This window comes from Salmo salar, chromosome 14 (assembly GCF_965601325.2).
Source record: "Salmo salar chromosome 14, fSalSal1, whole genome shotgun sequence".
Lineage (NCBI taxonomy): Eukaryota > Metazoa > Chordata > Actinopteri > Salmoniformes > Salmonidae > Salmo > Salmo salar.
The window spans coordinates 1739222-1754724 of NC_138304.1; the positions used below are offsets into that span (position 1 = coordinate 1739222).

The window sequence follows — 15503 nt, forward strand, 5'->3', positions numbered from 1 at the left end:
ACTCGGTCTCAACCTTTAAGTCTTTATTGAAGACTCATCTCTTCAGTAGGTCCTATGATTGAGTGTAGTCTGGCCCAGGAGTGTGAAGGTGAACGGAATGGCACTGGAGCAATGAACCACCCTTGCTGTCTCTGCCTGGCCGGTTCCCCTCTCTCCACTGGGATTCTCTGCCTCTAACCCTATTACAGGGGCTGAGTCACTGGCTTAGTAGGTAGGTGGGTTTTAAATGAGTCTATGGGTTATTGTAGAGTATTTGTGGATTCGTTTTAAGCAAAGTATAAGGGAGTTATACTCCAGTCTAGTTGGTGGCGGTAATGCAACATTTATTTGATGCCAGTCACTAAACCTCATAGAAGAAGAAACAGGTCCCACCTCCCAGAGCTCATGCTCTCTCTCGCCTTACTTGCAAATGGCTGTTTGCACATCTACCAATATTTTTGTCATTGTAGGGCGCAAAAGTACAGCTAAAAGTCTGAGCGCGTGAAATTGACATGTGAGGCAATTGTTGCGCAAATTCGTTTTTTTCATGTTCACAACTCATCAGTTACACGTTTGAGTATATGTGTTTACAACTACAGAGTATTATTTCATGTTCACAATTCATCAATGACACACTTACAAATGTATTATACACGCTGAAATCATTATGTGAATGATTTCCCTCACACTTCTGTTTCTCTTCACAGGGCGGAGGCATGCGCAAAGCTCTCCTTGTTTATTTTCGTTGCTAACGCGGGGAGGGACATGGCGTGCGTCCGCTAATGACAGATAGCAGATACGGTCGGTTAGGGCGAGAGAAAAAACCAAGGGGAAAAGATAAGCGGCTGCCAGAGCCTCTACAATAATTGCATTAACTGAATTGTCTCTCGGTGCCCAAAAGCTTGTTCTTGAAAAATCCTATCACCACATTTGGCAATGAGGACATCTGTCGCCCGTGCATACCATTTGTTTTGGAGGATTCGGGGACACAACTGAATCGGGGTTTTACAGCTGAAAGGGTGTAATTAAAGCTTGGATAGAGGGAAAGGTTGGAAATAGTGTGGAGAGGACTATAGGGCAGGACATTTCACCATATCCAACGGAGAAGGTTTTTTAATTTGTTATCTCTCATCGTGTGTTATTAAACAAAGGTTGATTCCGTAGCCTACAATTCCTATTTCAATCTCTAATTCGTGGTGTTGGTTTTTTGATCTTCCACTCATCTTTTTCCGTGGTAAAGGATGCCAGACCAGATATCGGTATCCGAGTTCCTCTCGGAGACCACCGAGGACTACAATTCCCCCACGACTTCCAGTTTCACCACCCGGTTGCAGAGCTGTAAGAACACCGTCAATGTTCTGGAGGAGGTAAGGCCGTCCAGAAAAACCATAATTGGCAATGAGTTACGTTAATGTCATGCAATTGCCCATTTATCCATGGTCGGCTCTTGAAAGTGAATAAATCGTCCCCAACTCTCTCTCGAACTGCTTCAACACAGCATTCATTCTGCTCTACCTGTAGGGCAGGCTATACTAGGCTACAATGCGTTCACGTTGTGCAATAGGGGCCATGCATTTCCCGCAGGGATGAGTGTTGGCATGCGGAAGAATGAATGGTCAGATAAGTCCATTGTTCTGGTAGGTCTATTTTAATATAGGATGGTAGTAGTTATTCCATACGAAACCAGGACAGAAAAAAAACATGATTGGAGGGATTTTCACGAAATTAAATAAAACAACGTGGAGGAAGACTGTTGACATCTGTATCTTAAAGCATAATTAAGAAATAATTGATCGAAGTTGCCATTTTTATTACATTTTGGCCATACCCGGCCTCCTTTTACAGGCGGCAGGTAGTTAAGAGGGTTGGCCAGAAACCGAAAGGTTGCTGGTTTGAATCCCCAACCCGACTAGGTAGAAAATCTGCCGATGTGCCCCTGAGCAAGGCACTTATCTCTAATTGCTCCTATAAGTCACTCTGGATAAGAGTGTCTGCTAAATGACTTAAAATCTAAAATAGTTAACCCAAATTACAAAATGACATTTTGGTTTCCTTACCCTGTAAGCAGTCCATGTTCAAGGTGTGACAGCAATCCATGCTTTGGTTGGTCCCATGACTTGAATAGTATTTCTGCCACATGCTAAAATGTTAGCATCTGGAAACAGTGTCAGGGAAACTAAACCATCGTATGGGTTGCTGTCATGCCTTGTCCATAGACTGCTTACGGGGTAAGGAAACCAAAATGTCATTTTGTAATTTGGGTGAACTATCCCTTTAAGACTCCATAATGTTTAATCTGTAGGTGCTACAAAGCAACACTTGGTGTCATATGAAGCTTTAATATGAGTAGTATATTGATATAAAAAAAAATATATATATATATATATATATATATATATATATATATATATATATATATATATATGAGACATTAATTTATTAATATAAAGATGTTGAAAACACAATTTGTGGCAAATTTTTATTTTATATTGTTGAACATAATATACTGTATGGGCATATCAAAGTTCTAGAGTGGGATCTCTGCTACTTTTAGACATATTATCCAATTTGCATTACCAACAGAATTAATGAGAATTTATAAAAAATGTTTGCCCTCTGCTAGTGATTTGCAGTATGTGCAATGATACAAGTAAAAGGTGGGCTGTGATTGGTAATATTGCCTACTATTCCAATTTCTCTGAATAAAATGGGCCATATCTTTAAAACTAGCAGAGATCCCACTCTGGGTTCCCACGCTGGCGGCCCTATTCATTTTATCCCCCACCCCCATAAGTTTATTTATTTTTTATTTTTAGAACAGTTAGGCTGTTTATGGCCATGGCAGTTCACATGTGCAGCAAAGCATAGGCTTTGCAATGATTGTAAAATTATTTGACTCAAATATGCCACTGTACAGCGCAGCAAAGCTGTGTGATATTGCAATGTCATATACTGATAGGGTACACTTAACCCAGCCTAGTCGCCAGTGCTGTTTCCTAGGCTACATTGTATCAATCGATAATGTAGGCCTACAATTCCACCTTGTCTGTTTTGTAAGAATTTAGGAATGTCATTCCCACACTGCTCGCAACATTACTTGTAACCATATAGCTTTGGATGGACAGAGCAAACTGCCCACACCTCCTCTAAGTAAAAATTAGGAAGTTCGATTAGGCTAAACTGGGGTGCACTGGGTTATGGCCCGTGACGTGACTGGGCAAACCTGTGATGGAGCCCTTCTCTAATCGAACAGTAATCTGCACCGGTCATATTGTCACTAAGGCAGCATGTTGCATCGTTAAGGAACATATATTTTCCATAAAATAAATGTTTGAATTTTCAAACTAGTTTTCATTGTGAAGGCAGATAAAGCACATATGGGGATTTTATTAAGCGCAAACCCTTATTCATGCAACAACTCTGAAACTCTCATTACTCTACTTTTGGGGCGGCAGGTAGCCTAGTTGTTAGAGCGTTGGGCCAGTAACCGAAAGGTTGCTAGATCGAATCCCCGAGCTGTCGTTCCTTGGCCGTCATTGTAAATAAGAATTTGTTTGTAACTGACTTGCCTAGTTAAATAAATAATACTCCAAGTGCTTGACATCAGCTTTGAACGGGGTGTAACTAATGTGAAATGGCTAGCTAGTTAGCAGTGTTAAGTATAAATGACGTCACTCGCTTTGTAGTTGTGGCGGCATTTGCAGAGCGGTATGTAACGGTGCTTCTTGTAGGAAGTTGTTGATGTGGTCAGAGGGTCCTTGGTTCAAGCCCAGGTTGGGGCAAGGAGAGGGACGGAAGCATTACTGTTACAGGGGCACTCATGCCTGGGAGGTAGCCCAGTTACAAAACGGATGCAATCACTTTTCACCCAGTGAAAACTCCTCCTACTCGGTGAACTGGGCCATGTTGCTGAGGCTGTGCATGTGCTAGTTTATTAACCTCTCTGTCTCATTTCTAAATGGCTTAAATAAAAACTCTGAAAATGAACATTTTAATATATATATATTTTTTATTGGAGGCTAATTTAGGATGTAGGGTACAACCTAAGGACATTGCAGTAACACAAACATAATCATGACGCAGTCTACACATTGCATTGGGGCAAAACAACTGTTATTTTGCTTCTTAATGATCATGCAACACCCCGCGATTTGATAGACTGCACATGATTGAAATTTGTCAGAGTAGCCTGTTCTGCGTTTTTAACCACAAATAACATACAAATGTTATTTTGCTTCTCAATAATCATGCAGCACAGCACAATTTGATTGCTACGCCAGAGTAGCCTGTTCTAAGTCTGGTGAACCGAACGATCTGCGCGTGTAGACCAGAGTTTGACAATGGGCTTGTTTGTTAAGTAGAGAATCCCACACATGGACAGAGGTTTCAGTTGATCGGGAAGAGGTGTCCAGACAATTTGGCCACGCAGCCATTCCGAAAATAATTTGTCCTCAGAAAAGGGATAGACAGAATGGGAGAAGCCAATAGGGAAGTTAGGAAGGACATAGAGTAGCCTACATGTTTTTACTGGGGAATTTGTGTATAAGCATTCTGTTTAGTAAAGTGAACCAGTGATGTGAAACAGCACAATGCAAATTCTTTAAATTATGATATATTAGAGGCTACAATGATGCTACAGTAATTTTAACACATGCATGGTAGGCCGAACTGTGACCAATGTTCACCATGGAAAGAAGTAGAGCGTGCTCAACCAACGTGAGTAGAGGTGCAACCTAAAAATATGTAAACATCATTGGACAGGAAAAGGCGCAACGCTCACTCACCATTAAAAATGTGTAGTTTTATTAAGCAAGTTTAAAAGATTGTTTCGGCCTTCATGGTCTTCTTCAGAATCTCTTGCTTAATAAAACGAAGAATATTTAATGGTGAGCCAGTGTCCACCAATGCTCACCATGCTCTGTAACCTATGCCTTTGTCCAATGAAATCCCCCAAAAAAGGGATTGCAATGAGATCTACATGAGCTAATTGGTAACCTGTGGCAAATGCATTGGAATGTGAAGGAAGCTCACAGGTTGCTATGATGCAGTTGTCTGCCTATTATAGGCTATTTCTTTTCACTTTGAATCATTTTAATGCCTCTGTTTAGGCTTCCAGTTGACAACTCTCTGGTTTCCTAGTGTGTTCATATTCTCTTGGGGAAATGCAAGGCAAAACAGATGAATCACCTGGGGCAGAGAAGAGGTGCATGATGGTCTTTTGATGTTGGCACACTGGGTTCATTGCACTGCAGTGACTGCACAGCTCTTCTCTTGTCACACTTCACATCTCTTAAACTTAAATGTATTTTGTCTGTATAATCCAATTGTATTTGTCACATGCGCTGAATACGACAGGCACCTTACAGTGAAATGCTTACTTACAAGCCCTTAACCAACAATAAAGTTTTAAGAAAATACCTAACAAAAAAAAGTAAGAGATAAGAATAACAAATGATTAAAGAACAGCAGTAAATAACAATAGCGGGGTGATTTACTGGTACAGAGTCAATGTGCGGGCCACCGGTGTCGAGGTAATTGAGGTAATATGTACATGTAGGTAGACTCATTAAAGTGACTGTTTAGATAATAACAGAGAGTAGTAGCAGAGGGTGGGGGGGATGGGGGCAATGCAAATAGTCCGGGTTGTCATTAGATTAGCTGTTCAGGAGACTTATGGCTTGGGGGTAGAAGGTGTTTAGAAGCCTCTTGGACCTAGACTTGGCGCCCCGGTACCGCTTGCCGTGCGGTAGCAGAGAGAATAGTCTATGACTAGGGTGGCTGGAGTCTTTGACACATTTTAGGGCCTTCCTCTGACACCGCCTGTTATAGAGGTCCTGGATGGAAGGAAACTTGGCCCCGGTAATGTACTGGGCCGTACGCACTACCCTCTGTAGTGCCTTGCTGTCTGGGCCGAGCAGTTGCCATACCAGGCAGTGAAGCAACCAGTCAGGATGCTCTCGATGGTGCAGCTATAAAACCTTTTGAGGATCTGAGGACCCATGCCAAATCTTTTCTGTCTCCTGAGGGGGAATAGGTTTTGTCGTACACTCTTCATGACTGTCTTGGTGTGCTTGTACCATGTTAGTTTGTTGGTCATGTGGACGCCAAGGAAGTTCTCAACCTCCTCCACTACTGCCCCGTCGATGAGAATGGGGGCGTGTTCTTTTCTCCGTTTCCTGTAGTCCACGATCATCTCCTTTGTCTTGTCTTGATCACATCGAGGGAGAGGTTCTTGTCCTTGCACCACACGGTCAGGTCTCTGACCTCCTCCATACAGGCTGTCTCATCGCTGTCGGTGATCAGGCCTAGCACTGTTGTCATCTGCAAACCTTATGATGGTGTTGGAGTCGTGCCTGGCCGTGCAGTCATGAGTGAACGAGGAGTACTGGAGGGGACTGAGCACGCACCCCTGAGGGGCCCCGTGTTGAGGATCAATGTGGCGATGTGTTGTTACCTACACTTATCACCTGGGGGTGGCCCGTCAGGAAGTCCAGAATCCAAATGCAGATGGAGGTGTTTAGTCCCAGGGTCCTTAGCTTATTGATGAGCTTTGTGGGCACTATGGTGTTGAACGCTGAGCTGTAGTCAATTAATAGCATTCTCACATAGGTGTTCCTTTTGTCCAGGTGTGAAAGGGCAGTGTGGAGTGCAATAGAGATTGCATCGTCTGTGGATCTGTTGGTGCGGTATGCAAATTGGAGTGGGTCTAGGGTTTTTGGGATAATGGTGTTGATGTGAGCCATGACCAGCCTACGGGTCGGTAGTCATTTAGGCAGGTTATCTTAGTGTTCTTGGGCACAGGGACTATGGTGGTCTGCTTCAAACATGTTGGGATTACAGACTCGGACAGGGAGAGGTTGGAAATGTCAGTAAAGACAGTTAACCTGTTTGTGTTAGGGGGCAGTATTTTCACGGCCGGATAAAAAACATACCCGATTTAATCTGGTTATTACTCCTGCCCAGAAACTACAATATGCATATAATTAGTAGATTGGGATAGAAAACACTTCAAACTTTCTAAAACTGTTTGAATGGTGTCTGTGCAGATAACAGAACTCATATGGCAGGCCAAAACCTGAGAAGATTCCATACAGAAAGTGCCCTGTCTGACAATTTGTTGTCCTTCTGTAGCATCTCTATCGAAAATACAGCATCTGTGCTGTAACGTGACGTTTTCTAAGGCTTCCATTGGCTCTCAGAAGGCGCCAGAAAGTGTAATGGGGTGTCTGCAGTCTCTGGGCGAAGAACAGCAGGAGAATTTGTGAGTGGTCAGGCTGGGAACAGTGACACTGGAGATGCGCGTCCACGAGACTACTCCATTTTTTTCTTTCAGCCTTTGAATGAATACAACGTCGCCCGGTTGGAATATTATCGCTATTTTACTAGAAAAATTGCATAAAAATTGATTTTAAACAGCGTTTGACATGCTTCTAAGTACGGTAATGGAATATTTTGAAATTGTTTGTCACGAAATGCGCGTCACCATTTGGATAGTTACCTGAACGCATGAACAAAACGGCGGTATTTGGATATAACTATGGATTATTTGTAACCAAAACAACATTTGTTGTTGAAGTAGAAGTCCTGGGAGGGCATTCTGACGAAGAACAGCAAAGGTAATCCCATTTTTCTAATAGTAATTCTGAGTTTAGGTTGTCTCAAACTTGGTGAGTGTCAAATTAGCTAGCCGTGATGGCCGAGCTATGTACTCAGAATATTGCAAAATGTGCTTTGGCCGAAAAACTATTTTAAAATCGGACATAGCGATTGCATAAAGGAGTTCTGTATCTATAATTCTTAAAATAATTTATGTTTTTTGTGAACGTTTATCGTGAGTAATTTAGTAAATTCACCGGAAGTGTTCGGTGGGAATGCTAGTTCTGAACATCACATGCTAATGTAAAAAGCTGGTTTTTGATATAAATATGAACTTGATTGAACAAAACATGCATGTATTGTATAACATAATGTCCTAGGAGTGTCATCTGATGAAGATCATCAAAGGTTAGTGCTGCAATTAGCTGTGTTTTGGGTATTTGTGATGCATGCTAGTTGCTTGGAAATGGCTGTGTGGTTATTGTGTCAATGTACTCTCCTAACATAATCTAATGTTTTGCTTTCGCTGTAAAGCCTTTTGGAAATCGGACAACGTGGTTCGATTCAGGAGAAGTGTATCTATAAAATGGTGTAAAATAGTCCTATGTTTGAGAACTTTGAATTATGACATTTTGTGGTTTTAAACTTGGCGCTCTGATTTGTCACTGGCTGTTGAATAGTGTGGGACGATTTCATCCCACCTCCCCTAGAGGTTAAGGTGGCAGGTCGCTGGTTCGACTCCCCGAGCCGGCAAGGAGGAAAAATCTGCCCTTGAGCAAGGCGGTTAACCCCCAACAGCAATTGCTTCTTGGGCGCCAATGACATGGACGTTGATTAAGGCATCCCCCCGCACTGCTCTGATTGGAGGGGTTGGGTTAAATGGGGAAGACACATTTCTGCTGATTGCATTCAGTTGTGCAACTGACTAGGTATTTTTTATGTTGTAATTCAAGAGATGGAAGAATCAAGTTAGACCTCATTCCCTCTGTCATCTCATAATGTCTACTGCCTGGGTGATAACTAGGTTTACCAGCTTCCCTTTCAGTCACGTTCTGTTAATACAGCATAATGAGCACAGGATGTGGATGTTACTGATAGTAACACCTACCCACCTGTTCTTAAACTAACATTAAACGTTACCGCACCTAATTTAAGAATATAACTGCAACCTTAGGTGATGTTATCACTTATTATAAATGACATGTTTTTGTCTATAACATGTAAAGCATTTTAAACCCTGATGTAATTGGGTGTGATACCTGTAGAGGAATTAATGGATAGGTATTTGTTTTTAGTAGGCCATACCGATCTTACTGGTGGTTAGCCTAACTACCATTTGTTGAGAGATTGTTGTTCATCACTCATTATATATTTCACCTAAGTGCAGTCCTGTTACTTTTGTCAATACATATATTTTGTTTTCAATAATCAGAATCCAATTCATGCAGGGTTGTGACCTGACTTGATATTGTCACCGTTTACTGGAACCTTGTGCAAATATCACATTGCCATCAATGGTTTGTGCAAAAGGTTGATGTTACATGCCATCTCGATTAGTATTGGGACCAAGGTAATTATACAATTCTCACTAAAAACCCTAGAGTAGGGATGTAATGATTCACGGATAGGCATCGGTCCCAGATTCAGATGTTTAAGATACAAGTGCATGGGTCTGTGGACCCCAAACTGATCCAAATGTAGCATGCATCAGTCAGAAAATCCATAATGGGCTGTCATAGCTAATTTGTTAGGCCTAAATATTAGCTCCAACACTTAATCTGCAAAAACGTGAAGTTCATTTAGTGGGTGATGGTGATTTCAGAACTAAAGTAGGGGGTGACCCCCCCCCCCCCCCCAAAAAAGGGGTGGTAGATGCTTAGTCCCCCTAATGGCTCAGCTTAGGTACCTACACCATAGACATGCATCACACACACACCCTCATCAGCTCCATCAGCAGCATGAATGTGTTTATGCGTTGTTTCACATCGATTCGTTCTCTAATCGAACCGAATCTCACCGAATCATTTCAAACTAAAACGTGTTGTTCCTGTTGTATTGGAGCCCATGTATCTAGATGGGTATCGATTCGTCTTGAAAGGTAAAAATGCTAATCTCTACCCGGAGTCTGTCGAGTTCCATTTCATTTTCATTGCAACAAAGAAATGCTAAGGTTGAAAGGGAAATTTCACCTTGGAACTGCCACTGCATATCGTCATTACTATATTAGCAACATTATGTTGTTGTCATAAACATCAACGTTATCCAAACCACAAGCTAGAATGAGTGCATTTTCATTTCACTTGGTAGAATCGTGAAGTTTCAACTTTCGGTGTATTCGTCTGCTCATGGTGAACCACAAGTCCAGCATTCATAACGACTGCAGATACACCATATATACAAAAGTACGTGGACACCCCTTCAAATTGGTGGATTTGGCTATTTCAGCGACACCCGTTGCTGACGGGTGTATAAAATCAAGCACACAGCCATGCAATCTCCATAGTCCAACATTGGCAGTAGAATGGCCTTACTGAAGGGCTCAGTGACTTTCAACGTGGCACCGTCATTGGATGCCACCTTTCCAACAAGTCAGTTTGTCTAATTTCTGCCCTGCTATAGCTGCCCCGGGGAACTGTAAGTGCTGTTATTGTGAAGTGGAAACGTCTAGAATCAACCACGACGTGGTAGGCCACACAAACTCACAGAACAGGACCGCCGAGTGCTGTAGCGTGTAAAAATCATCTGTCCTCTGTTGCAACGCTCACTACAGCTGGCAGCAACTTCAGTTCATGAACTGTTCGTTGGGAGCTTCATAAAATGGGTTTTCATGGCCGAGCAGCCGCATGCAAGCCTAAGATCACCATGCACAATACTAAGCATCGGTTGTAGTGGTGTAAAGCTCGCCGCCATTGGACTCTGGAGCAGTGGAAATGTGTTCTCTGCAGTGATGAATCATGTAAATAATATCTTGCGCCATGCCTTTAATTTTGTGAGATTGAAATGTATCCCCTACTAAAATCATAACCAATGTCAACCCTTGTCAATTATGTTACATAGCTAGCTAGTAAAATTATTTACAGTTGCTGACGTTACACTTCTGCTAACAAGTTACACATGCAAGGCGCATATGCTTGGTGCATATGGATCACAATTGTGACGACCCTCCCACTCTGTCTGCTGTATTCTCTCTCTTTGTTCTTGTTTCTTTATTAGGATGCCGGTGGGCGGAGTTGGGAGGGTCGTCAGCTAAATGGGAAACACCTGGGCTCGGGTGTGTCCCAGGATAAAGGCACCTCTTCCACAGTCATTGAGGAGACTCTCTCCCTTTTGTTGCGAACTCTGAGCCGGTTCGTAACACAATTAGCTGCTGCCAAGGAAGCAGCTACTCTTCCTGGGGTCTGGCAAAATTAAGGTGGTTATACAATTTAAAAAAACATTACAACACATTACATTACAATACAGGCCCCTACTCCACACTCGCATATCTACAACACAAAATCCATGTGTGCGTGTGTGTATGCATGTCTGTGCCTATCTTTCTGTTGCTTCACAGTCCTTGCTGTTCCATAGGGTGTATTTTTACTTGCTTTTTAAATCTGATTCTACTGCTTGTATCAGTTACCTGATGTGGAATAGAGTTCCATGTAGTCATAGCTCTATGTAGTACTGTGCGCCTCCCATAGTCTGTTTTGGACTTGCGGACTGTGAAGAGACCTCTTGTGGGTTATGCATAGGTGTCTGAGCTGTGTGCTAGTATTTTAAACAGACAGCTCGGTACCTTCAGCTTGTCAACACCTCTTACAGAAACAAGTAATGAGGAAGTCAATCTCTCTTCCACTTTCAGCCGGGAGAGATTGACATGCATGCTATTAATGTTAGCTCTCCGTGTACTTTTAAGGGCCAGCCATGCTGCCCTGTTCTGAGCCAACTGCAATTTTCCCAAGTCCCTCTTTGTGGCACCTGACCACATGACTAAACAGTAGTCCAAGTGCGACAAACCAGGGCCTGTAGGACCTGCCTTGTTGATAGTGTTGTTAAGAAGGCAGAGCAGCGCTATATTATGGACAGATTCGCGACATCGTAGCTACTGTTGTATCAATTAGAGGTTGACCGATTTGATGATTTTTCAACGCCGATAGCGACTATTGGAGGACCAAAAAAGCCGCTACCGATTAATCGGCCGATTTTTAGATATTTGTAATAATGACAATTACAACAAAACTGAATGAACAATGTTCAATTTGGTTTAAATAATGCAAAAACAAAGTGTTGGAGAAGAAAGTAAAAGTGTAATATGTGCCATGTAAAAAAGCTGATGTGTAAGTTCCTTGCTCAGAACATGAGAACGTATGGAAGCTGGTGGCTCCTTTTAACATGAGTCTTCAATATTCCCAGGTAAGATGTTTTAGGTTGTAGTTATTATAGTAATTATAGGACTATTTCTCTCTATACCATTTGTATTTCATAACCGTTGACTTTTGGATGTTCTAATAGGCACTATAGTATTGCCAGCCTAATCTCGGGAGTTGATAGGCTTGAAGTCATAAACAGCACAATGCTTAAAGCATTGCGAAGAGCTGCTGGTAAATGCAGTAAAGTGCCGTTTGAATAAATGCTTACGAGCCTGCTGCTGCCTACCACCGCTCAGTCAGACTGCTCTATCAAATCATAGACTTAATTATAGTGTAATAAACACACAGAAATACGAGCCTTAGGTCATTAATGTGGTCAAATCCGTAAACTATAATTTAAAAAACAAAACGTTTATTCTTTCAGTGAAATACGGAACCGTTCCATATTTTATCGAACGGGTGGCATCCATAAGTCTAAATATTGCTGTTACATTGCACAGCCTTCAATGTTATGTCATAATTATGGAAAATTCTGGAAAATTAGTTGGCAACGAGCCATGCGGCCCAAACTGCTGCATACACCCTGACTCTGCATGCAATGAACGCAAGAGAAGTGATACAATTTCCCTAGTTTAATATTGCTTGCTAACCTGAATTTCTTTTAACTAAATATGCAGGTTTAAAAAAATGATGTTTATGGTTAGGTACATTCGTGCAACGATTGTGCTTTTTTCGCAAATGCGCTTTTGTTAAATCATCCCCGTTTGGCGAAGTCGGCTGTCTTTGTTAGGAAGAAATAGTCTTCACAGTTCGCAACGAGCCAGGCGGCCCAAACTGCTGCATATACCCTGACTCTGTTGCACAGAACGCAAGAGAAGTGACACAATTTCCCTAGTTGAGATTCATGTTAGCAGGCAATATTAACTAAATATGCAGGTTTAAAAATATATACTTGTGTATTGATTTTAAGAAAGGCGTTGATGTTTATGGTTAGGTACACATTGGTGCAACGACAGTGCTTTTTTCGCGATTGCGCTCGTTAAATCACCAGTTTGGCGAAGTAGGCTATGATTCAATGATAGATTAACAGGCACAGCATCGATTATATGCAACGCAGGACAAGCTAGATAAACTAGTAATATCATATCATTATGTGTAGTTAACTAGTGATTATGTTAAGATTGATTGTTTTTTATAAGATACGTTTAATGCTAGCTAGCACCTTACCTTGGCTCCTTGCTGCACTCGCATAACAGGTAATCAGCCTGCCACGCAGTCTCCTCGTGGAGTGCAATGTAATTGGCCATTATCAGTGTCCAAAAATGCCGATTTACCAATTGTTATGAAAACTTGAAATCGGCCCTAATTAATCGGCCATTCTGATTAATTGGTCGACCTCTAGTATCAATATGTTTTGACCATGACAGTTGACAATCCAGGGTAACTCCAAGCAGTTTAGGCATCTCAACTTGCTCAATTTCCATATTATTCAATACGAGATGTAGTTGATGTTTAGGGTTTAGTGAATAAATTGTTCCAAATACAATGCTTTTAATTTTGGAAATATTTAAGACTAACTTATTCTTTGCTACCCATTCCGAAACTAACTGCAACTCTTTAAGTGTTGCAGTCATTTCAGTTGATGTAGTAGCTAACGTGTATAGTATTGCGTCATCCACATGCATAGACACACTGGTCTAACTCAAAGCCAATGGCATGTTAGTAAAGATTGAAAAAAGCAAGGGGCCTAAACAGCTACCCTGGGGAATTCCTGCTTCTACCTGAGAGGATTCCATCAAAGAACGCCTCTGTGTTAGACAAGTAACTCTATCCACATTATAGCAGGAGGTGTAAAGCCATAACACATACGTTTTTTCCAGCAGCAGACTATGATCAATAATGTCAAAAGCTGCACTGAAGTCTAACAAGACAGCCCCCACAATCATTTTATCAATTTCGCTCAGCCAATCATCAGTCATTTGTTCCGTGCTTGTTGAGTGTCCTTCCCTGTGTGCTGAAAGCCTGTTGTCAATTTGTTTACTCTGAAAAAGCGTTGTATCTGGTCAAACACCATTTTTTCCAGAAGTTTCCTAAGGGTTGATAAGACTGATTTGGTCGGCTATTTGAGCCTGTAAAGGGGCTTTACTATTGGGTAGCGGAATGACTTTAGTTTCCCTCCAGGCCTGAGGGCACACGCTCTCTAGTAGGCTTAAATTGAAAATGTGTCAAATAGGAGTGTCAATATCGTCTACTATTATCCTCAGTCATTTTCCATCCAGGTTGTCAGACCCCGGTGGCTTGTCTTTAGACAATGATAATTTTTTTCACCTCTTCCACACTGACTTTATGGAATTCATAAGTACAATGCTTGTCTTTCATAATTTGGTCCGATATACTTGGATGTGTAGTGTCAGCGTTTGTTGCTGGCATGTCATCCCTAAGTTTGTTTATCTTGCCAATGGAAAAAGTCCTAAACTAGTTGGCAATATCAGTGGGTTTTGTGATGAATGAGGCATCTGATTCAATGAAGGATTGAGCCGAGTTGGTTTTTTTCCACAAAATTTCATTTAAGGTGCTTCAAAGCTTCTTTATGTCATTTATCTTTGTTTCATAGTATAGTTTATTTGTATTTCTTAGTCACATGATTTCTTAATTTGCAGTACATATGGCAATCAGTTGGGTTGCCAGACTTATTTGCTGTACCTTTTACCTCATCCCTCTCAACCATACAATTTTTCAATTCCTCATCATTCCAAGGGGATATAACAGTTTTTACAGTCATTTTCTTAATGGGTGCGTCCTTATTAGTAACTGCAATAAGTAATTTCATTAATGAGTCAAGTGCAGCATCTGGTTGCTCCTCATTACACACCGCAGATGAAACACCACAGATGTTTGCTGGTAAACCTAGCTTTAGGCGGCTGGTTGTACCGCTAGTAGCTTGCTGTTTGGTACATTTAGTACATAGTAGCCATATCTACGACTTAAAAGAGAAGAGGTTTTACAATCAAGATGCAATAGATTTCCTTTTGTAAAACCCTCTTCTCTCTTTGTCAGATATGGCTACCGGTAGCTGTTTAGCTAGACTAGCTAGCTACGTAGCTTCCTACCCAAGTTAGCAAACAGAAAATAATTTGATTTCCCCATACTGTACACAATGGATTTTAGCCAGCAATACACTATGGGTTTCAGTAGATATACCAAAGTTAGCTAGCTAGGTGGCTTTCATGAAAAATGACTTACTTCGCCCTCTTCATCTGCCCTCTTGGTGCTGGCATCGGCTAGATCAGATTTTCTAGCTAAATCCAGCTTTTTGTTGAGAATCCTCTTCCCTATATTCCGGTTGAAACATGTATGGTTGAATGTCACCATGTAGCTAATAGAATATCACAAAATGCTCCATGGTCGAATTCGTATTGATGAGAGGAATCACTTGAAGCCATTGTGTCTGGTCAGTTCTTTAGTTTTGCCAACAGGGTTTTGTGTTGTGTCCGCCTCTGTCTTGGGGGAGAGCAGGAAGCACTGCCCAACATGAGTTGTAGTCTTTCAGAGAAAAAATGTGTCACCTTGTATATT

General features: G+C 41.6%; 1 protein-coding gene across 2 annotated transcripts in view; it reads left to right on the forward strand.

Moving 5' to 3' along the window:
• The first annotated feature begins 695 nt into the window (after positions 1-695).
• asap1a (ArfGAP with SH3 domain, ankyrin repeat and PH domain 1a) overlaps positions 696-15503 on the forward strand; it is a 191057-nt gene continuing 176249 nt past the window's right edge. Inside the window, exons 1-2 of one of the 2 annotated variants that reach the window (XM_082960688.1) lie at positions 696-1087; positions 1220-1346. In XM_082960688.1, the coding sequence (XP_082816814.1) occupies positions 1221-1346 (126 nt within the window). In that variant the 5' untranslated portion in view covers positions 696-1087; position 1220. Of the gene's footprint in view, positions 1347-15503 lie in introns of both variants that reach the window. The other variant, XM_082960687.1, reaches the window with a different exon arrangement.